The sequence below is a fragment of the Oncorhynchus clarkii genome, chromosome 6 (genome assembly GCF_045791955.1).
Source record: "Oncorhynchus clarkii lewisi isolate Uvic-CL-2024 chromosome 6, UVic_Ocla_1.0, whole genome shotgun sequence".
NCBI lineage: Eukaryota > Metazoa > Chordata > Actinopteri > Salmoniformes > Salmonidae > Oncorhynchus > Oncorhynchus clarkii.
This window is the reverse complement of record NC_092152.1, coordinates 62,320,566-62,345,096: the sequence shown is the minus strand read 5'-3', so window position 1 is coordinate 62,345,096 and position 24,531 is coordinate 62,320,566. Positions and strand designations below refer to the sequence as shown.

The window sequence follows — 24,531 nt, the reverse complement described above, 5'->3', positions numbered from 1 at the left end:
ATGCCTCCTTGCAGCATGCCTAAGGCACATTCACACAGATGAGCAGGAACCCTGGGCATCTTTCTTTTGGCATTTTTCAGAGTCAGTAGAAAGACCTCTTTAGTGTCCTAAGTTGTCATAACTGACCTTAATTGCCTACGTCTAAGCTGTTAGGGTCTTAAACCATTCCACAGGTGCATGTTCATGAATTGTTTTTGGTTCATTGAACAAGCATGGGAGACCGTGTTTAAACCCTTTACAATAAAGATCTGTGAAGTTATTATCAAATTATCTTTGAAAGACAGGGTCCTGAAAAGGGGACATTTCTTTTTTTGCTGAGTTTAGTGTATACACTCGGTATCCAAAACATTAAGAACACCAGCTCTTTCCATAACAGACTGACCCGGCGAAAGCTATGATCCCTTATGTCACTTGTTAAATTAATTTCAATCATTGAAGATTAATGGGAGGAGACAGGTTAAAGAAGGATTTTTAAGGCTTGAGACATGGATTGTGTATGGGCAAGGCAAAAACATTTAAGTGCCTTTGCACGGGGTATGGTAGTAAAACCAGGCGCAACGGTTTGTGTCAAGAACTGCAACGCTGATGGGATTCACACTCAACAGTTTCCAGTGTGTATCAAGAATGGTCAACCACCCAAATGACATCCAACCAACTTGACAACTGTGGGAAACATTGGAGTCAATATGGGCCAGCATCCCTGCCACAATCACATGCAGTTTTCCCATTGCCAGTCAGTCACCTTTTCAGGTAAAGTACAGTTCACATGCACATTCTCAAGAGGTTAGAGAACAAAATATATATTTTTAACAAATCATGGATCAAAAGGCATTCAGGGGGAAACAGAAACAATTGTTTAATTACTTGTATCAATAATGACCACTTATTTATTCTTCAGTATGAAATTATAAATTACCCCCAAGATCAGTGATACCAACAGCTTTTAGTAATCCCCAGCAGATCAGTAACACGTTGGAATTTGAGGGAAAACTTAGCTGGGGACAAGTTCACTGGTTCCACAGTTTTATCTATTAGCATCTAAATGCAGTTTTGTAACAATTAACTACCCAAATATCTTAATTACATTATGATCTTGAAAAACCAAATCAGCAGCGTACATTCAATATGCCGACCTTCCATATGAGAAAAAAAATCTAACTTTTAAACAAAACTGATTATGCTTATTATTTAAAGGAAGAATAGTCATTTGAGTCCTACAGTTAAAATAGAAACAATTCAAATATGTACATCTATGCCTACTGTAGTCCATTCATAATAGCAGGACAGATGTGCATTTAGTCTTCCACAGGATTCCTAATTCTAAACTGGTCTAAGTATTGCCTCCAGCTTCAAGACGTTCTTCAGGTTGATTAATAAAAATTACATGCATTAATAACAGCATAATTGTAAGACAGAATGAGCACTTGAGTGTTATGTCTGACAGAAATAAGGTGAACAAATAGGTTTAAGAAGCCATGAGAAGTCCTTGGCATAAGCGCTGCGTTGGTTGGCGCGGCTGTGTTTGAAGTGTGGGCGTCCATACAAGAGTCCAACAATTAGAAAGTGCCAAAGAAACTGTCCTGTCAAATTCATTGACAGTTTGGAGCAAGAGTTCAGTTATTTTTCTTTATCAAGCAACAGTTGTCCCACATCAAAAGGGAAACATTCCTTTTTTAGGTAAAGACAAGTCAAATGAAAGTTGACAACTTCAAGCAATATGCCATGCCTGCCAGTCTAGGTGATCTGGTCAGCAACAGAGTCATCCAAGACAGCGAGGTTCTGGCCCAAACTGGCTCTTCCAGACCACTTCAGTCTATTCTTGCAGCTGACAGTTCATTCAAAGTAGTAAACAAAACAAAAGCCTTCATAAATCGGTCATGGGAAGAATTGTTTTTTTATATACTGTATAGCACTCTGGTACATTATATCAATGTAATCGCTAAGGAATTCTAATACCAAATAACTTATAAAACAAATATAGTTGCAAGTCAACGGCTGCACAGAATGATATTATCATGAATTGTTTTATAGATTCAATGATACATGGTTTTAGGTCAAACTGCTTCATGGAATAATAATCTGTAATCGTGTCTTCAGAATTGTCCATCGCCATAAGAGACACAGCTAAAAACATCTTCGTGATTTCAACCAGTCCCAAGAATGACATCCGTAGCATAATTGAAACAATGCGGAGGAATAAACGCTTTTGTTTGAATTTTCTATCCCAGATCCTAGAGCAAGTGGACAAGGTTTACAGAATGTCGATGGCTTGACGTCTCTTCCCATAGTCCACTGCCCGGTCTCCCTGCATGTCTCGATCTTCATCATCTGAAAGGAGATTGACGACAGAACAAAATCAGGGAGTAGTCATCTCTCTCATCCCTAAATTACATCTGCTAGATAGATTTCAAAGGAAATCCCAGAAGATTATCATTAGGAATACTCCATAGAAGAGCAACATACTGTACATATTCGTCTGGTCCCATATTGGCCATATAATTCCTAACACTACTTTTATCACAGCCTGTTCAATGGCAGGGACAACAATAGCCGTTATAAAATGTCAATATCAAGTGGTTCAATGACTAAGGACCTATATGGATCTACCTGGTCCATTAAAAAAGTATAACACAAAATACTTCACAACCTAACCTGTCGCGGAGAAATGAATGACAGCCGTACAATAATGATAAGACAAGAACGCACATGCATTTAAAACGTCAAGTACTACTCACACACAGCATCTACTAATCTACTACAGGTGTACACAGATGACCAGTGGGCACAAACAGGTGGTGGAGCACAGATAGTGGGGAAGCGCACAGCTGGATGAGGCATGCAGACATTGGAGTGGAGTCACTGAGGGGGAGAAGCGCCCCCACCCACATGTAGAGGTATAGGGTTTGATTGTGGTATACAATGATGGGAGGCTTGCCCTCCAGCCTAAAATGACCCACTGAACTGGCCTCAGGCTTAGACCCTGAGGGGCGGTTGGTTATGGATGTTCCTGAGACAGGAATGGTGGGTAACTCAGGGTGCTGTGAGCTCTGGCCGAGCTGGTGGTACTCAGTCTAATGCAGGGACAGCAGGAGTGGAGGAGGGAGAAATGGTGATACAGCTGGACTTGAGGACCCTTGGCCTGGCTCACCTTGGACGTCTTCCTCCCCACCATCACCATCCTCTTCCTCATTGTAGGCCAGCTCGGCCTGCTTGTCCGCCTCGTACTCACCCACGTTCCCATCGTCCCCATTGTAGTCCGCCAGCTTAGAGCCGTGCTGCGGATCTACAGGGGACTCGTTCTCATCAAAGAAACGGCCTGTAGAGGCAGAGAAGGGCCCCATCAGGAAGGGAGGGAAGCAAAGAGATTGTGATAGAGTCAGAAGAGAAAGGATGGAGAGAGGGAATGAAAGAGAGGATGAAACTAAAAAAACAGAGGGGATGAAGGAGGTGGTGATTGGTTGGACAGTAAAGGTATGAGAGGGAGGCATAGTGTATATCAGGGGTGTCAAAGTCAAATGGACGGAGGGCCAAATAAAAAAATCAGCTACAAGACGAGGGCCGGACTGTTCGAATGTTCATTGAAAAATTTTTAAATGACGCATATAGTCTAGTGAACCTAATTGAACCTACTGAAAACCTAACAAATATATTACAATATGATCAGATAAATAAAGCAATATTTTCTTATGGCTCTGTCAGTAATCTTTAATTTTCAACAGACACAAAAGACAAATTTCCTTTATATAAATATCCCCATAACATGAACATTAAATGAAAGAAACCGGTATTCAAGGCACCATCAGTAGACTATATTTTCTATTTTAGCAAAAGTGGGCTAAATTTACTTCAAAGAAAAAACAATAATAGCAATTTTCTATCATCCACTCAACTGAAATATTTTTAAAATATAATTGGATTGAAATACAAAAAAATAAAGTGCAAAAATCTATTAATCAAAAACAACACTTTGTTTAAGGAGAAGTAACATGCAGTGAAAACAAATATTAAATTTTAACTTTTAAACTTGAACTGAGTAAAAACTCTAAATATGTGATTGCACAGTAATGTTCACTTGTTTGAGGTTGAGGGTGATACTTGGTGGTGTCCCATCTTTTCCACAAGTTCATCAATGTTCGGGGTAAGGCTCTGAGCTGAAGAAATCCTCAGAATTGAGTGGAGGTGTTCAGCAGTAAGTCGACTTCTGTGTGATGTTTTGTTCAGGTTCATCAAAGAAAACAGTTGTTCACACAGGTATGTGCTGCCAAACATAGACAACGTTTGAGCAGCCTGGATGCGCAGCTGGGGCATTGTGCCGGGGAGGAAACGGGCGAACTCCGCAGCACCCACTGCCGCATATTTTGCCCTCAGTGCATCATTGCATTGGAGGTCAATCAACTCCATTTGGAGGTTTGGTGGTGAGCTTTCCACGTCAACAGCAAATGGGTTACCGAGCAGTTCCAACCTGCTTTTTTGTGCTTCAAAGTCAGCAAATCGGCGTCGAAAGTCAGCGGCAAGCATACCTATTTTATCAGCCAACTGTGTGCTCGGGAACGCACTGGTAGAGAGCTTCTCTTTCATGGTCTGGCAGCTGGGAAAGTGGCTCAAATTTTCTTTCCGCATCTGCGTCTCCCACAGAGTCAGTTTGGTTTTAAATGCCTTCACTGTACTGTACATATCAGAGATGACACGATCCCGACCCTGCAGCTGCAAGTTTATTGCATTCAGATGACTCGTAATGTCACACAGAAAAGCCATTTCACACAGAAACATTTCGTCTCGGAGTTGTGTTGTGTCTTTCCCTTTGCTGTCCAAGAACAGACAAATCTCCTCACGAAGCTCGAAACATCTTTGAAGCACCTTTCCCTGGCTTAGCCATCGCACCTCTGTGTGATAAGGCAAATCACCATGCTCCGTTTCTAACTCCGTCAGAAATGCCTTGAACTGGCGGTGATTCAAACCTTTGGCTCTGATAAAGTTAACTGTGCGCGTGATGATGCTCATTACATGCTCCATTTTCAAGGCTTTACCGCACAACGCTTCCTGGTGTATGATACAATGATAAGCTGTCAGCTCACCTGTCGCGTTTTCCTCTTGCATCTTTTCCCGTATCTTCGCCACCAGTCCGCTCCTGTGTCCACACATCGCAGGTGCTCCGTCGGTTGTCAAACCCACGAGTTTTTCCCAAGGCAGCTCCATCTCATTTACACATCTTGACACCTCTTCATACAAATCATGCCCCGTAGTTGTGCCATGCATAGGACGTAAAGCCAAAAACTCCTCTGTCACGCTTAGGTTGGAGTCCACTCCGCGGATGAAAATTGACAACTGGGCAATGTCAGAAATGTCGGTGCTCTCATCCACAGCCAAGGAATATGCAATAAAATCTTTTCCCTTTTTCACAAGCTGCTCTTTTAGATTGATGGACAACTGGTCTACTCTCTCGGCAATGGTGTTTCTGCTCAGACTCACATTTAAAAAGAGTTGCCTTTTTTCTGGGCAAACTTCGTCACAAACTTTAATCATGCAGTTTTTGATGAAATCCCCCTCCGTAAATGGCCGGGCTGATTTAGCGATCTCTTCTGCCAAAATAAAACTGGCCTTGACAGCAGCCTGGCCTTGTGATTTGGCTTTTTTGAACAGAGCCTGTCGAGATTTGAGGCCTCGTTTTAATTCCTCTGCCTTTTGTAGCCTTTGTTCCATGTCCATATTCTTGTTTTTGTCCGCGTGTTTCGTTTCATAATGTCGTCTCAGATTATACTCTTTCAGTACCGCCACACTTTCTCCACACAGAAGACACACAGGTTTTCCAGCTACCTTCGTGAACATATACTCCGACTCCCACCTTGTTTGAAACCCCCGGTTCTCAGTATCCACCTTCCGTTTTGCCATTTTTGATGGGTATCTGAAAGTTAATTTTACTGTGATGCTGACGACTGCTGTGCCAATAAATATTGAAATGAAGCAGCCTACTGCTCGGTGCGTCACCTTTGCATTGTGGGAAATGTAGTATTGGTGCGTGTAAAAGATCTGCGGGCTGCCGGCTTGCTGCGGGCCGGTTCTAATAATAAATCAAGATCATCCCAGGGGCCGTAAAAAACCTTCTTGCGGGCCGGATGTGGCCCGCGGGCCTTGACTCTGACATATGTGGTGTATATGTTTAAGGGGATTTTTGGGAAGACAAAAAGAGTAATTGGCAATGAAGTGATATGTGTAAAGAAACTTGGAGGAAAGCATGTGTGTGTGGTGCAGAGAGTGTGAAGATGAAGCAAGGAGAGGGGAAGCTGGCAGGGCAGCTGGTTGGGGTATTGTTTGGAGAGTAGGCAGCGAAGGGAGGGAGGGAGCAGAGCTGAAGCCAGGCAGGCAGCAGGAAGGAACACCCTGAGACCCTTGAAGTCAGGCGGCCTCTCCCACTGTGTGTGCACTCTGGCATCTGGCCATCTCTTTCAGTTTGTGGCGACAGCACCTCTAATATGTATTACTTCATGAGCAGTGTTGAGGAAGGTTTGTTAAAACCATGATAGCTAGGGAAGGCAACCGCTTATAGTAGACCCAACGCAGCCTTGAGAAAGAAAACTCTAGATAGGGCTCAGACTGTAGAATGCGTTCGAAAATAGCTTATGTAATTGTAAAGGTTATGTTGTAACCTTGACACATCTGCAAGAGAAGCTCTTCTTACTGGGACGCTGCAGCTAAAGGTCAGAGGAAAGACACAACCACAGTCACCATGTGTCACATCTCCTGTGTACTGAGAGGTATTCAGTCTCCCCCGCCCATCCCCACCAGCCTTTGGAGGCACTCACTCTGTCTGTGACGCAGGGGCTCAGCAGGCTTGGGGTCTCTGGCATGCCGAGGTTCTATAGGGTTGGGCACCTGGGCGGGGTTAGGAGGCAGTTCTGCCCCTTTCCTCTGTACACCATCCACTTTCATCACATTGGCAGGAGCTTAAAAGGAGACAGCAAAACAGGTAGCATCAATGATGACTTTTTTTTCTGTTAGAAATATTTCACCTGAAATTTGGTCTTTTCATTTTTAATGTACAGTAGAGAGGCACTCTCTCCTGTAGTACGGAATGTGCTCCTTCACAGAGAGCTAGCCTACAGTCTGAAGGAGCATGTTTTCAATCTCCGGGAGAAAAGGATGAATCACCTTTAAAAAGACAGAGGTTGCCAAACAGAGAGCAGAGCACTGCGCCAACAATATATTTCCCTCCACTTTCTACACAAACATTCCATGAAAAAAAAACTGAACTGAAAACAGGAAGCCAGCATGGCTCACGTTTTATAGCAGCTAGTGGTGGAGTTGGAGAGGCCAAGAGCAGTGGGGCCTCTGCTGCACACAGCCATTAAGAGCCCAGTCAGAGCTGTACCCAGGCCATGGCCTCAGGTCTCGAACTCAATGACAGACACACCATAACATGTCACCATGGCTTTGTCTCTGGGCAGCAAAGCTAATAAAGTAAACTGAAAATGCAAACATGTAGTGTGTGAAGTGTGAGCTGACATACCTCTAAGTGGTCTGTGCTGCTCTCCAAACTCATCTGCCTGGATGGCTGCCTTGTTGTCCTCATCAAAGAGGATGGGTCTGTCTGCCACCGCCTGGGGGGGCTGCTGTTGGAGGGCCCCCACTCGTCCCTCCAGCCCCAGCCCTATGACCTTGTCCTGGATCTGGAGCACAGGCCGATCCAGAGAGAGGTCTCGACCAGCCCCCTCACCTGCCCCCATACCGGCCCCCACCTCTCTTAGCCCAGTATCAGGTATCTCTATGTGGTTCTGGGTGATGGCTGGCTTCTTCAGGGCTGGAGAGAATGAGAGGGGAGGAGGAAAGTTCCAGTTGAAATTTGACAATTATATTTTACACTAATCTTACTACCAGAATCGTTATCAAAAGTAGAATAACCAGAGGGAATAAATACTCACCAAATTGTACATCATCTATTTTTCCCACTTCACTGTCCTCAATACCAGGCATGCCAGCATCACTGCCAGGCTTGCCCAAATCTTCTATCCCAGGAGGGAGAGAGAGAAGAATGGATGAGGTGGAGGGAGAGAGGGTGGGTTAGCTCTGGAACATTACAGAGGCAGAATGTATATGAGCTGGTTGTAATGTTACCTTTGAGGTCAGTGTCTCGGTGTGTGGCCACAGTTGGGTGCTCTCCTGCGGTCTCCACCTCAGTCCCTCCTTCTGCAGCTCCAGCCTTCCTGCTATCCAGCACACTCTGCAGAGGGAGGGAGGGACAGAGAAAAAGACAGAGAGGAAAGATGAATACAATCACCTTTACTATCGCTGGGTAAGCAAAAGTCACAATGACTAAGTGCAGAACTGCTGACACCCAGGACAAAGGACATCCCATAGTGTATGATCTATGAACACCAACAGGGGGTGGTAGACAACCACTTACATTACGGGGGAAGGAAAGGCAGGGACATCATGACTAGGAGCTCTGACAGAGGGCCTCACCTTTCTCAGCTTCACCACCTCCTCCTCCAGGGTCTTTTTAGCTTCTTCATACTCGTCCATTAGTTGAGTGATTTGACGCCCACACTGCAAACTATCATTCACACAAACAATTGGTTAGACAAAAATCACAGAGAGAAAAGCAATGAAGCTCTTGTCAAAATTCCAACCAATGGCTATATTGGTGCGATAGTCATCATAACCTCAACTTTGCTGTGATTTTGAGAGCCTAGAGCAAAAACTTGAAAGATGTGTTGAGAGAGTTCCTTCTCTGTACCTCTCATACTCCAACTTCCTCTCCAGGTTGGTGCTGTTCTTCTTCACCTCCCTCAGCTGGATCTCCTGCCTCATAAACTCCTGTTTCAGCTCCTTCAGCTGCTCTACACCCCCCCCCCCCCCCCAAATAACATAGAATATGAACCCTAAGGTTATAGTGTATGGACAAATGCAATTTCAACATGCACTGATATCAGGCTACAGCTTTAGTGTCGAACAATCATTCAATAAAGAAACTAGGAACGACAACATTGCAAATCTGTTTGCATTAGAGTCCACTTGGCACATGGGGGACTTGAGATGAAACATCTTAACAGCACTAACAGCATTAAGCAAACTGCTGTTACTGCTCCAGGCTCCACCTGTGGTAATACAAGCCCATACTGCTTTCTGCTAGCCTAGCCTTAAGACTGCAACAGAAGTGTGCCCTCTGCTGGACAGTGTCTGCTCTTACCTTTCAGCCTCACAATCTCCGACATCTGTGCTGTGACATCACCCTGCACCTTAATCTGGAAAGGAGAGAAAATAACATCAGTCTGAGGAAAGGTCACCAGTACACTTTGTTAGCAGAACTCCTTGTGCTCATCTTAATTCCAAACACAACCGGTTTAACAGGACATCTACATTATTACATAGCTGAACTAGCCTAACTGGAAAGATACCATTTTTATACTATGTTCAGATGCAATAGCATTTCAAAATGTCAGCTCGGCAACAGTAGAGATATCTAGCTGCATAAAAAAAAAGGTTCTGTTGAGTGAAAATGCTGCTTGCAAAACACTCCCATCTCATCAGGGAGATGGGAGTCAGATCAGATGGAAGAGATCCTAAAGGACAGCCAGCCTTCATTAGATCTCCTCTACCCTTCATAATGAAGCCTGATGGAGAGATCCCCAGCTATGGCTCACTGTAATAGGAATATTTAAAAGAGAATAAAGTTCACATTTAGTTTAGAGTGATTAACAATGTTTAGCATAGTTATACATTCTCTTTCTGTAATAGAGAAATGGTTTCTAGTGTTCTGTGACACTTGGGTTGATGTCACTAAACTGGATGCTGTATGTTATGGATTAAACTCACATCTGTTGATAGCGATTGACGCCAGACTGGAGGTACAAGGACACACGGATTACGATTGTATTCTGTGAAAACACTGATTCTGTAGCAGCTGACCAAGTCCATGCCTTTTGTTTTGACTTCCCAATAGCCTCTCAGGATTAAAATAACAGTTGTCTGCTATTCAGGATATAAGGGTCGTCTCAGAGAAGGCCAGTTAGACATTTCTCTGCTTCTGTGTTCGAGGGGTCTCCCTGTTGCAACTTGTAATAAACTGGATTGATTTTCAATTGACTTTGTGACTGCTCTTTTGTTCACCTGGAAATTCATATTACACCCCCAGACCGCTTCGAGTGAAACCACTTTATAATCAGACCAATGCGCTATTGGCCCGTTACACATTATGACACACTGACTGGCTAAGGGGCTACTACATGTATTTTCATACATGTACAAAGACAAAATTCAATCCCAAGTGTTTTTTTGTTGCCTCAACCAGAGGAGAGCGGCTGTGGCTTTGAGGTAGATTTAGGGAGCAGTGGGAGGGGTGCAGGCATTGATCTCAGGGGACTGAGGGGAGGAGGTGAATGTGAAATGCAGCTGGGAGAGAAACAGAGGACTGAAAGCCCATCCCCGGGACGCTATTTGTGCATGCTTAGAGGGACAGAGAACGTGAAGAGTCTACATGTCTGGTATCTGTATTCTGCACATTTGTCTGTCCATATACGCACGTTTGACAGACAGGTGTTTGTGTGGCCACGTAGGCGGAGCTGTATAACGTGTATTTATGAATACAGTTACCGTTGTATTGAACACAACAGAACACAGTAAAAAGAGAGGCGAGGCTGAGGCAACATTATGCTACACCAAATAATAGTAGGTATTTGTGTTCTGAGCTCAACATCTGTGGATTTGTTACAAAGGCATTATGAGCTTAACTTATGCATAAATCCTGTGCTCAGTTTCATATTGGTCTAATTCTGCAATGGTTATATTATACACCGTTGCCAGATGTAGCCTATTTCAAAAGGAGACAAAAATCCTAATTTGTACAGTTTGCTTTCCTTTGTCCCTTCTTTCCCCTCCCCCTACCCCTACCTTGACCACAATAAAAGACGGCCCAGCGTTGCCCAGTGACCTGAAGAGGGAGCCATCATCGCAGCACTCCTCATTGGCAGTACTCGTCACTGAGGGAGCTACTGCACATGCACAGCCTAATACTTGGTATCCTCTCCTTGGTATCCTATCCTCTACCATGCACAAAGTAAATACATTCACTATATAGAACAATAATACTATTGTATTATACTGTTAGATGCGGCACGTCATCTCTGCAATAGCCATCTTTTTGAATATACCAAAGCGTATCTAATTGAAAGCACTCACGCTGTCCAAAATCCAACACAGGCCATATAGGTCCAGTCAGCTCAGTGGCTGAGAGGCCACAGACGGCAGGCGGAGTGAGAATCTGTCAGACGAGAGAGAGCTCTGTCCTCCTGAGCCCCTGACTGATCCAGACAGGCCCCTCTCTGCCCTCCACCCAATTACACCATCTCCCTTGTCTGGGGTCTGACAGTCTCTACAGCCCAGCCAAACATATAACCACTCAGAATGAGCAACAACAAAAAAAACTGTCATAAGTGTAAGGACAGGAGATCCCGGCTGCTAAAAACACAGGCAAAGGACCATCAAACCTAGGCGCTTCATAGACCTACTGTATTCTACCACCCTCAATGCATGAAATGAACATCAAAAGACAAAAACATCAAACCCAGCCCGGAGAAATCAAATCGATTTGAGCATGGGGCAAACACCAAGGGGATGCCTGGCTGGGATTACCCTTCCCAGGTGGAAAGTAACCACGTGTCAAAAGAGATCCCTACTTTGTTTGCCTGCCCCATATGTGGAATTCAATACTAGTCTATCCTAAAGAAGATTCTCTCTGATAGCTCCATTGGCCCAGTCACTAAACATTTTATAGCCGTGTGGAATAGTGCCTGATAATGCTGACTGTCACGTCAGTGTGTTAGGCTGCCATCATGCCTGATATTCCTTATGCGCTCCTTTTTGTTCATTGAAGGGAGTGAAAGGAACCGCTCAATGAGTAAAGCAACCGTTATTTATAGGCTAAGGAGGGAATAGTATCCATTCGGGCACCTCTATATGACTGTCCCAGAGACAAACACCTCCCCCACAAACGAGATTCTCGCCCCCATCAGTTGCCACTAGCCACCAATCAAATCACAGGGGTGGATTCTCCATTGAGAACCAAGGGCTTGAATCAAATCCACAGAGGGAGGGAATGAGGGGCTCAGGACTTTAATGAGGCAGAATGCACAGAAGAGGAGTGTCAGTAATTACAGCATCAATGTCAGCCATTGTGGAGATAAAAGCTTTGTGCTGTCACCTTCCCTGCAGAGAGACACCGAGTGGTTCACAGTTTCTCCACCAAATCTGCTGTGTGGAAAATAACAGTGCTCTTTCTTGGCACCCACAAAGTACACTGCAGATGTGATGACAGAAACCAAAACATTAAAGCAAAGCACTTCAAACAATGACATTGTGTTAATTCTCTATCCTTTAGCCCTTTCAGCAGTACTAGAATGAGAGGAGTAATGGCATAACTAGGCTATGCTAATACAGCATGATTACTATGATTATAGTACAATCCAGGTGTGAAAAGCTCTTAGAGACTTACCCAGAAAGGCTCACAGCTGTAATCACTGCCGAAGGTGATTCTAACATGTAGTGACTCGGGGGGTTGAATACTTATCGAATGAAGATAACTTATGTAATAAAACTTTCTCCAAAATGTTAGAAGTACTTTTTGTAGATCGCTGACAAAAAAAAGGTCAATTAAATCCATTTCAATCCCACCTTATAATAACAAAATGTGGAAAAAAGTCAAGGGGTGTGAATACTTACTGAAGGGACTGTATGGGCTAAAGCACCCCATTGTGAAATTATGACTTCACATTCACTGTAAACAATGTAACACACAAATCAGCTACTTTGACCTCTTTCCCAAAAAGTTCGACAAAATGTTACAGGGTAAGACATCTTTATCTACTTCTCTGCTACTCAAATCTGTCATCATAATAGAAATATCTTGTTGAGATTTAGCGATACGGCTGTTTTAGTAATTTCACCAACTTTCCACTGTTGAATTAACTGCCATGGAACTTTTCAGAACTTTCAAATTATAACAATGTGGGAGCATTGCACGATACCGTGCTCCACACTCAAGCTCTGAGTGCATTCTCTGAGGCCGTTCTCGGGTACGTTCTTGTGAGGACGAGAGTGTGGAGAACGGATAAAACATTGCATTTGAGAAGCACTCGCAGTACTTTATAATCTCACGCTGCACCTCCACTAAACCTTCTTCCAGCCAGGACAATGGCAACAATAGAAACAAGATATACACAAAGCAAACATTTTTACTTATCAGCTAGCTACATGTGAATCATAATAATCTAGCCAGCTAGTTCAACAGGTAACATGACCTAAAACTGTTATGCAAGGTAGGTAGCTAGCTAGCTAGCTAAAAATGATTTGTGGCTATCTGGCTAGCTAACAGTAGTAGCTAACCAGTTAGCCCTATTGACTTACTATGGACATGCAATCTACACACACACACTACAGTGAGTATTGTAGGCAGGTAGACATGCCAAAATTAACACAGCATGTATTTAACGTATGAAGATTTAAAAAAAATTGTAGTCAGGCAACATATGAGATGTGAATAAGCAACATTTCTTTCCGGTGTATTCTCTCTCGCTTCAGCTCAAATAATGACCGCCATGCATTTCAAGAAATGTTATATTTTTTACGTGGTTGCGTCACATTTGTGCATACTTTCCGTTGAAGCTTGCATGCTTCAAAATATGTACAAACGGAGTACGCATTCGAGAAGTGCCCCCCGTGCTCCGTTTCGCACACATTGACTTGGACTCACCCTCCGACTGCTCGGAGCACGATAGTATGCATTGAGAGAAACCCAATTAAAACGTAATTAATGACAAATCTAGAACTCATATTTCTATATGAATTTGGTCAGGGTTGCCCAAAAAGTTACATATGCAGCTTTACATTTATTTTAAACTTGAACAATGCCTCCTTGTCTTCTGTACTCTGTTATTACAGTTTGCATATACACTGTGGTATTGTAAGAGAGTGGATAAAAGTGTAGTAGGCGAGCCAGTGTAGTTATTTGTAGGGATGCACGATATATCGGTAAGCATATCGGAATCGGCCAATATTAGCTAAAAAATGCTAACACCGGCCCAATGTCTAGTTCAATGCTGATGTTTAAAACCGATGTCAAAGCTGACCTGCATACCAATATAACGTAGATGACGCCACAAAAGCTGAAAAATACTAATAATACTTCCAACAACTAAACAAGTTCAAGTCGAGCAGCCATTTGAAAGAGTACGAAAATTTCAGTGAGACAACTCAAAGGCAAAATTCCTTAACGCCAAGATAATGGAATTAATTGCCCTAGACAATCAACCGTTCTCGGTCGTGGACGATGTTGGCTTTCGCTGACTGGTCGAGCACCGGTACGCACTACCAAGTAGGCAATATTTTTCAGATGTCGTCCTACCGGAGTTACACAGTATTGTTGAAACGCACATCCATGAGCTACTTGCTATGGGCGTCACTGCTATTAGCTTCACGACTGACATTTGGACCAGCAATGATGTCAGCCCCATGAGCATGATGAGTCTGACAGCACAGTGGGTCGACGAGGATTTCATACTGAGGAAAGCCGTATTGCCACCCCAAGAATGTGCTGGTTCTCATAGTACTTTTCAGCAAGCTACATTTCAATGGCATTTGAGAACATGAACACACTTTTTTTTTTTTTTAAACTCTGTTTATTAAGTTTTGAACATACACACATACAGACAAGACAAAGCAATATAAATAATATACTCAACTAGAAAAAAAAAAGAAAAAAAAATACAAATAAAAATACAAATAAAAAAATAGCTTTAAAGATACCATACTTTAGACAAGTTAAACACACCGGGCAGAAGGCTACAGAGGTTAAAGGGCAATCTATAGTACAGGGACAGGGCAAACATCTCACCATTGTTCCTGTAAACAGTCAAGGGATAAGGGTGGAGAAATGCAACCACTCAACAGAGAGTCATGGCCACAGACCGACCATCCACTGGACAAAAAAAAAGTTTACAATGCTTTAAAATAAAAAAAATAAAATGATTATTCATGTAGGCGTGAACAAAATGTAAAAATAACTGGGAAAAACAAGCTCACACTTCAGTCTCTGCCTGGGCAAGATGAACAAGGCATCTGCGGACCACAATCAATAAGCACATGGATCTTAATCCCCCCCAGCAAAAACACAGAGAGAGACTCCCCCAACCCTTAAGTCACAGACTTATTTTAGTATTAATTGGAATGCCATCAGAGGATGGACTGTTTAAAGTAAGACCGGAATGGAGACCAAGCCTCATCAAACAGTTTGGGGTTCCCACGTGAATTGAATTGAATTTTTTCTAGTTTCAGAGAGCACAACACATCCCTCACCCAATATTTATAAGATGGGGGAGCTGCCATCTTCCAGTTCTGTAGTATTAGCCGTCTAGCTAAAAGAGTTGTATAAGCAACAGTGTCCGACTGGATTCTTGATAGGGGGGTACCCATGGTCAGTACTCCAAAAAGGGCTGTAAGGGGAGACGGATCTATAACAGTGTCATATATATCAGAGAAACATTTAAATATTAATTCCCAGAAACCTGACAGTTTATGACAGCCCCAAAACATATGCAACAGTGTGGCTGGTTCCACCTTACATCTGACACAGGTAGGATCAAAATCAGAGAATATTCTTCCAAGTTTGGCCCCCGACCAGTGGATACGGTGAACCACCTTGAATTGAATGAGGCTGTGTCTAGTGCTAAAAGAGGACGAGTGCACCCTGTGCAGCACAGATTCCCAGGCGTCTTCCCCAAGTTCCTCCCCCAAATCCTTTTCCCATCGAGTCTTTAAAGGCACCAAAGAAGGGTTCTGTAAGTCATGAATGATTGCATATACATCTGAAATTGCGCCCCTAGGAAGCTTGTTCAGCTCCAAGAGGCTCTCTATAGCTGTATTCGCAGGCCTATTGGGAAATCCAGGTGTATTAGCCCTGACAAAGTTTCTAGTCTGGAGATAGCGGAAAAAGTGGGATTGGGGGAGATTGAACTTTTCCTGCAGCTGAGAAAAAGAGGCAAATGTACCATCAAAGAATAATTGGGCTAGCGAGGAAAGGCCTAGTGAGTGCCAAATGCCAAAAGCCCCATCATTCAAAGATGGAGGAAATAAAATGTTCTGATTGATTGGGCCTGATAGAGAAAAGCCTCGGAGGTTAAAGGCTAAACGGAACTGATTCCAAATTTTAAGAGACTGCTTTACAATTGGGTTGGCACACCTTTTGCCTAGGGACACTGGGAGAGACGAGCACAGCACAGAGGAAAGTGCTGCAGGTTTACACGATTCAGACTCCATCTGGACCCAGAGTGGTCTAGGGCCAGTAGGATCAGTCTGCAGCCAGTACAGAACGGCTCTAAAATTTGCAGCCCAGTAGTATGTCTGAAAATTTGGTAGAGCTAAACCCCCCAATGACCTAGGCTTCTGTAAATGTTTTCTACCAATCCGTGGTACCTTGCCATGCCAAATAAAATGCATGAATGTTTGATCCAGTGAAATAAAAAAAGATTTTGGAATAAAAATGGGTAAACATTGAAATAAATATAGAAACTTGGGCAACACATTCATTTTAATGACATTAACCCTTCCGATAAGAGAAAGGGGTAGCGAATTCCAAAAAGTAAAAGATTGTTTCAATCTGTCTGCTAGAGCAACAAAGTTTTCCTGAAACAAATTTGAATATTTCCTTGTCACTTTTACTCCCAAGTAAGTGAATTGATCCCGGACAATCCTAAACTGAGAACTTGTGAAAGAGCACTTTAAAGCAGCCTTGCTTACCGGAAAAAGCTCACTCTTGCCTAGATTCAGCTTGTACCCTGAGATTGATCCAAACTTTTTAAGAACAGATAGGGCACGTGGCAATGAGGTATCGGGATTGGAGATAAACAAAAGGAGGTTGTCAGCATATAGCGAGACTTTCTGCTCCCAGCCCGCCCTGATTATGCCTTGAATGGCATCATTAGAGCGTAGTGCAATGGCGAGAGGCTCGATTGCCAAAGCAAACAACAAGGGGGAGAGTGGGCAACCCTGTCTGGATCCGCGGTGCAAGGGAAAATAGTCAGAGGACAAGTTATTAGTCCGTACCGAAGCCATGGGGGAAAAATAAAGAATCTTTATCCACGCAATGAATTTGGGGCCAAAGCCAAATCTATAAAGGGCAGCTGTTAGGTAATCCCACTCAACGCGGTCAAACGCTTTTTCGGCATCAAGTGAGACCACCACCTCAGGTTCCTCCGACGCTGGGGAGTACAGTATATTCATAAGGCGCCTAATATTGAAAAATAAATGCATATTTCTCACAAAGCCAGTCTGGTCGGAGTGTATTACTTGGTGCAGCAAGCCTTCCATACGGATGGCTAAAAGCTTAGCTAGGATTTTGTAATCACAGTTTAAAAGCGAGATTGGGCGATAGGATCCACATTCCAGGGGATCTTTGTTTTTCTTTAGTAGTAATGAAATTGAAGCCTGATAAAGACTAGGCGGCAGCTTTGAAGTATTGAGGCACTCTGCAAATAGTCGGGACAAGAATGGGCAAAGCAGACCAGAAAACGTCCTGTAAAATTTGGTTGGAAAACCGTCCGGACCCGGTGGTCCTTATTTGTGGGATTAGCCGTGAGGCCTCAGATTTACGGATCTGATGTGCAAGGAGTTTACTGGCCTTGTCGCCTTGTTCATAGACTTTGTATCGAGCTCGCAAGAGTAACTGTTCAGCTTGCCTGGTAGAAAGCTCATCAAATTCAGATTGGAGTAGTTGGCGCTCTTTATGCAGATCAGAGGAAGGATCCGTAGCATACTTCTCATCCAATGTGGCTATGGACTCGCTCAGGTCCCGAAGTCGCTGGGAGCGAACTCTGTTTTGGTTGGCTGTATAAGAAATAATTTGGCCACGTAGGTATGCTTTGAGAGACTCCCATATGGTAGAGCAGGACATACCTGGTGTTGAATTAGTTTCTAGGAATAAGGCAATTTCAGAAGAAATGAAATTGACAAACTCCTTATCTGAGAGTAAAATGGGGTTGAGACGCCATTGATAACACATAGGGGGTCGCTGGGGAAACTCTAGTTCAAGCACTAATGGTGAATGGTCAGAGATAACAATACTCTCGTAAGTACACTGCCGAAGGTTAGGCAGAAGTTTTTTGTCCAAAAAGAAGTAATCAATCCGGGAGTATGTTTTATGAACATGAGAATAAAAGGAATACTGTCTATCTGTAGGATGTAGGAAACGCCAGGCCTCAAACATAGCATATTTCTGAAGAAAGGATTGAATAAGTAGGGCACATTTAGATGGGCCTGTATTTATTTGTGAGGACTTGTCCAGAACTGGGGACATTTTACAGTTTAAATCCCCCCCTAAAATCAACAAATGAGAATCTAAATTGGGAATAGCAGACAGAAAGGAAGAAATGAAACTTGTGTCATCCCAATTGGGAGCATAAACACTAGCCAAAACAAGAGGGGTAGAAAACAGTTCACCAGTTACTATGACGTATCGTCCCTTAGGATCAGCAATAACCTCAGAAGCTACAAAGGGAGTAGCTTTATCAACCAGAATAGCAGCACCTCTTGATTTACTATGAAAGTTTGAGTGGAACACTTGACCAACCCAGTCCTTACGCATCCTAAAATGCTCACCAGTCCTCAAGTGAGTCTCTTGTAGAAATGCAATATTTGCATTCAAACCCTTTAAGTGCGTCAACACCCTCTTACGCTTCACCGGGTTGTTAACCCCTTTCGTATTCCAAGAAATGTACTTGATCGTATTATTTCGGCCCCTCTGGGCATTCCCGTTATTCAACCCTGTCATCAGAGCATAGAATGGAAAAGCAATGAGCGCCCAAAACCCATAGAATAACTTGTCCCAGAGTAATAATGTACGGTGGTAAATGTTTGGAAAAAGTACAGAAAAAAAAACTTAAAAAAAAAACTAAAAAGACAGAATGACAACATTAGAACTGAACAATTCAACCTGCCCCCCCACCCCCTCCCCCCATCCCAGACAATACCTCCCCAAACGAGGTACAAGCCTAAATAGAACATGTTCTCTTCGCACAGTATGTCTGTGAGAGTGCGGTCTTAAACCTAAACCCACAGTCCCGCTCTTTAAAGTCGTGTTTTGTTAGTGGATCAAGCAGCAAAAAGAAAGATTTGTATGTATTTTTTCAAATAAAAAAAAGGCGAATCCCTTGTGCAAACGGAGTGACAAAAGCACCACTTGTAGATGTATATAATTGTATTCACCCGTCTTATAACAGGCATTGAGAGAGAAAATAAAATGCATAAAGGCTCTCAGCCAAAAATCTAATTTGAAGTAAGGAAATCGTAGTTAGACAATCAAAAAAATAATAGTAATTATAATAGTAGTCTAGTTGAAGCTGAGACAGCTTACAACCAATACCAAAAAACTACGTGTGCGCAACGTTGAACGTTTGCTGGGCATAAATGACGCTCAAAACTTTTAAAATGAAAGTGAGGCTCCAGAAACCATGTAGCCTCAGTAGACATTTACTGTTTACTGGGTCAATGCAAACGGATGCAGTAAACAAATAACCAAAACTATTTTGAATCACTGAGACAATGTGTAAACAAACTAAATTGGTGAGCAAGATAAGGCACGCACACTAGATAATCAAAACATTAGATCACATCAAATAAGCCTGAATAGTTTCACCAGCTATACAAGACTAGCCTGTTATATCTAAACATAATTGTACCACAAGTGGGGTACTTACAATCCACACTGTGAGCATATTCAAGACTTCTTGATGTGACGTTGAATGTGAGCCATAGCCTCATCCGGAGATTCAAATGTGTGGTCTTTACCCTCATGAGATATCCATAAACGGGCCGGGAATCGCAGTCCATACTTCACACTTGGATGGTCCCGAAGTACTCGTTTGGCCTGTCCGAAAGCTGCGCGCTGCCTGGAAACAGTGGGTGAGTAGTCCTGGTAGATGGAGAAGCTCTGTCCTTGAAAGCTCAGAGTGGTATTGCGGGCTAGTCGGAGGATCTCCATCTTCTCATGAAAAAAGTGCACTCGAAGAATTATGTCACGGGGCCTCTCCCCATCCCGGGGCTTTGGGCGCAGCGACCGGTGGGCTCGATCAATCAGGGGCTTTTTATCTAAGGCAAGAACATCCTTCAGCAGCCCTGAAACGAAATCCGTGGCGCGATGCATTTCAGCGGACTCTGGGACTGATACAAGTCTCAGATTATTACGTCGAGAGAGTCCCTCTAAACTCACACAGCTCTCCCTCACCTTTTTCAAATCTGCAGCTAGGCGTTTAACTTCAGTCTCCAGGGATGTAGTTAAATCGGAGACATTAGTAGCGGAGGCCTCCAGTGCTGCAATCGTTGTAGTGTGTGACGCAGTTGTTGTTTTGAGTAATGTAATTGCCGGCACAGTCTCGTTCCGCAGGATGGTTAAATCTGCTTTTAAAGTATCAGAAACCTCCTGTATTCTGGCCTCAATCGTAGCAACCACCTGTGTTTTCATTTCAACTATCTCAGAGCGTAGTAGCCTGATGGCCTCGAGAATGTTCATTTCAGCGCCGCCAGGCCAAGCCGCGCCCCCGGGTAAAGTGTGCGTCCCCGGGCCCTCAGACTCAGGGGAGGGCGGTGATGAGAGCGGGTCTTGTAGGCCGGGTTTTCTCAAAGTCATGCTCTTGGCCTTATGTTTGGTCGACATGCTGACATTCGGAAGCAAAGTAGTCTTGGTTTTTACGGAAAGGGATCACCAAATTAATATTTGAAAATAAATACGGTTCTGCTGCAGAATTCACATAAACTTTAAGAATACCACGGGAGCAAACGGAGAACACGTCAGTCACACATGGCGTCCCCTACCATCCCCATGAACACACTCTTAGCTCCAATCAAACAACTGACTCGAGAAATAAGATCAACTGCGTTTGCAGCAGACGTGATAGCCTTTGTCATGGCATTGTAACATCTGCTCAACAAAACTGCTGACAGACAAGGACCACTACTTCAATGCAGACAAGAAACAGGGTTTTACGTGAAATGTTACAGACAGAGCTGGACAAGGTGGAAACGGATACAGTGACAGTGCGCACCGGGGGAGAGAGGCCACGGACAGACAGAGCTGAAACTTCACTGCTTGACATGTCCGATGAAATCCTGGTTGAGACTGAACAAATGAACAACAAAACATGACATCAAGTAAGTGAAATAAATAGGTCTTGATTATGTTTTACTGGTAATGGAGAAAAATCTAAACACCAACAAAATAACTTTTTGGTCTGTGTGTGTTTCAACTATTTAACTGTACTAGAATGCTTACTAGAACGTTTTTTGGGGGGCAAGGAAAATATTGCATATCTGTATGGGCCCGACATTTCATATCTGTGCATCTAGTTATTTGTGAAGAAATATGTGATCTAACTGCCCCACAATCCAAAGTAATAAGGTTGATAGTGTAGTCTATCAAAGCAATCAGACCAATTATTTTACAAAACTGAACTTTGAATATATTTAACTGCTTGGCTTAAAACATTTTAAACTTCTTCCACTACCACAAAAACACTTGTAAAGAGTTAAATTGGTGGGACATGCTTTTGCTTCATGCAAAATCACCATTATTTTATGAGAGAAATAAAGCAATTATCAAATTCTGAAGACTGCTTCTATCTAGCCCATGATGTAGGCCTATAACCTAGCGCACTAAGGTAAGACAGATCGTTCCTCATCAGACAGTCACTGCATCATCATGTGTGCGCCACACAGACACACACAAACCTGCTCTGCCCCTCTACCAGAAAGGAATATTAGAAAACATTTGCCATTGCCTGCACATAGCCTCTGTCCAGGCGTTTAACATGATCTTTCGTCATGATTCATCCAGTTGCATTCAATTTTACGCTATAGCCCAACTGTCGTTTTTGTTTTTTTATGAGGGGCGCAATAGGGGCATGTTTTATGGGTACATAATCACAATAGGACTACGGTTGACATTGCCCAACCCTAACACTGGTAACATCCTGATACGGGACAAAGAGTAGATTAACGCTGGGAAAAATCTGGGACTGGTCTTACACTACGACATCCCTCATGTTGAACAGAAGATGTTAATTGTGTACAACAGTGAACATTCAGGAAATTAGCTGTAATTTAAAATTACAATCCGGTTTGGGAATGGCTAGCCCACACAATCCGAAGAGCAAACATCCGTGTGGGTACGGCAGAATGCTAATGAAATGTAGCCCCCCCCCACCCCCCCAGCTGTTCTCGCCACACCTCCTATGCAATCTGATGAGGCACATAAGCATACATTGAGGTGGTTGGGACAAGGAGGAGGGGAGAGGCAGACTGACTGTAGTAAGTGTAAAAAGAGGCTGATCCCCAGCCCTGGGCACACAGATGGGCCCCAGCTGGGACTCATAACCCCCATGTCAGCAGGGAGGGAGACTTTACCTCCTGTAAAATGACTAATATAAGCGCACAAATACACACCAATAAACAATTTGCAAAGCCAGGTTAGCAGGTGCTATTGTGATGGGGATAAATGAGTTTAGCTGTTACATGATATGGCTTTTGAAATCACCTTTGAGATTCAAAGGATTTGATGCCTATCATAGCTGAAGTAGATAAACAATATTTTAGTTTAAGTGGTCATTTTATGAGTATAACCTAAATTTAAAATGACATCAAGACTCATTCCTTGAGTTGGGAAGTACATTTTTAAAAATGTGTCACTTTGAGGTACACATCAGTACAACCTAACTCATCTGAGGCTTAGATAACAACAATGCACTGGGCCAACACACTCAACTTTGGCTTGCTTGTATGTGTGTTTTGAGCATTCAAAACGTTGCTGGAGACTGCTCAGTCTTTACCCATGTTGGTAGGTGTCACTAGGTTGACATCACATGTTTAGCCCTCCACTGTAATACAATAGGATGCAGGTGCAAGGCTGCTTTCCACCTGTCAAACCTCTGGTACAGTTAGTTAATAAGCCTGAGATATGCAGGAACTAGGAAGCATAGGTACTACAGATGGACTTAGTGATCTAGTCCTACCTACCTTTTCATCTGTGCACTTTTTGATGAGTGCTTCACGCGCCTGCAGCTTGCCATCCAGTATGCTGTTATCTCCATCCTTCTGATCGATCTGTTTCCTGTGCGTGTCTACCTGCACCATCAGCTCCGAGTTGCGCTTCTCCAGTCGACTGCGCGCCGCGTCGGTCCGCTTCACCTGTGTCTGCACCTCTGCCAACTCGTCCAACAGGCGCCCTTGCTTGTTGGACACAGTCCAGTAGTTGAAAGACAGTATGGCAATGATCACCATCAATGCGATCAAGATGAAGGACGGGAGACGGCCTCCTCGTCGGTTTGCGCCAAAGCCAACCATTTCAGAATGTATTCGATAACTGATCTAGAAAACTAAATAAGCCTATGCTTCCACTGGTAAACAAATTGGGTAGCTGACATGCCGTTCAATTACGGCAAACATACAGCCACTGAGATGGTCAGTAAAGAAAGCATTTGTAACAAACCCCAAACGAGTTTCTTGCATTAGTTAGCTGTGGGGAATAGTTATTCACGCGCCTTCCCTCTTCCGCACAGTTGTCGCCTGTCTTGTTTGCATTCATCCAACGACGCTGTCAGTGGATGAAATGCATCTGCAGCGACGTGGCCTAAATGTAACAGCAAACGTGGACAAACACTAGCCAAGCATGCAAGTGACAAATTATTTAGCTATCTAACGAGTCCGGTGTCAAAATATCTGAACGATTCTGGTAGGCCCTGAATCGTTTCAAGATAGATAGAAAAAGTGTATTTATCCACCAAATCGAAAACCTACAGTAGGTAGCTAACGCATTAGCAGCCTGACTGCATTAACACAGATTTACCAAACTGGTTTGGCTAGCTGTTTGAACTGAAAGTGCTAGTCAGACACTAGAAAGCAACTATTGCCATCCTAATGATACATCTTGATTATGGATCTTAATTATGTATATAGAAAATACTGTATTCAAACGTTAATCTAGCTAACCTTTATAGCACTATCCAATGCAATTCGACGTAGTCGCTACGCGTTAACTGCTAATCATTGGAGCTACTACGCGAGATAGCAACATAGGGTAGCAATACGTTCTTTGTAGCTAGCTACTAGAATCATTGAAATAAGGTTACACGAGGTAAACGATTATTTTAACGATAGATAACAATTTCCCTTACTAGTTTGCGGTCATATTCCTAATCAGATCAGTTTTGTTTTACCCGTCCCGAGCCTGTCTTGTCTGTTGATATGGTTACTTTAGCTACTTCCACCTTGGCTTGGCTGGCATATCCTCTGTTTTAGGTGCCTCTTGACTCGTGGATACGAAACGCAAGCGACGTTGAATACAGTGGTTAGCTATATCGTTATAAAAGGTTAGACAGTTAACGTAACACTGACAAAAGACTAGCTAATGTAGACACACAATACAAGCTAGTTTGTCAAACCATCAATTTCAGATTTCTGAAGTGTAACCAAGGCGTGCAAGGTGCATGGTTGGGTTAAAGT

At 43.3% G+C, this 24,531-nt stretch overlaps 1 protein-coding gene across 7 annotated transcripts; it reads right to left on the bottom strand.

The window, feature by feature from the left end:
• Positions 1–831: 831 nt before the first annotated feature.
• On the bottom strand, positions 832–24,531 carry LOC139411404 (golgi membrane protein 2). Of its 7 annotated transcripts, none has more exons than XM_071157725.1 (10): positions 23,047–24,499; positions 9,185–9,239; positions 8,732–8,834; positions 8,458–8,548; positions 8,110–8,215; positions 7,917–7,997; positions 7,505–7,795; positions 6,801–6,941; positions 3,149–3,316; positions 832–2,328 (listed from the first exon to the last, which is right to left on the bottom strand). In XM_071157725.1, the coding sequence occupies exons 1-10, from the start codon at positions 23,371–23,373 to the stop codon at positions 2,252–2,254; spliced, it is 1,440 nt and encodes a 479-aa protein (XP_071013826.1). In that variant the 5' UTR covers positions 23,374–24,499; the 3' UTR covers positions 832–2,251. The 7 variants fall into 7 exon arrangements, with proteins under 7 accessions (XP_071013826.1, XP_071013825.1, XP_071013831.1 ...); XM_071157724.1 differs by having other exon boundaries at positions 7,917–8,000; positions 23,047–24,495; XM_071157730.1 differs by lacking the exon at positions 3,149–3,316 and adding an exon at positions 6,645–6,689 and having other exon boundaries at positions 23,047–24,493.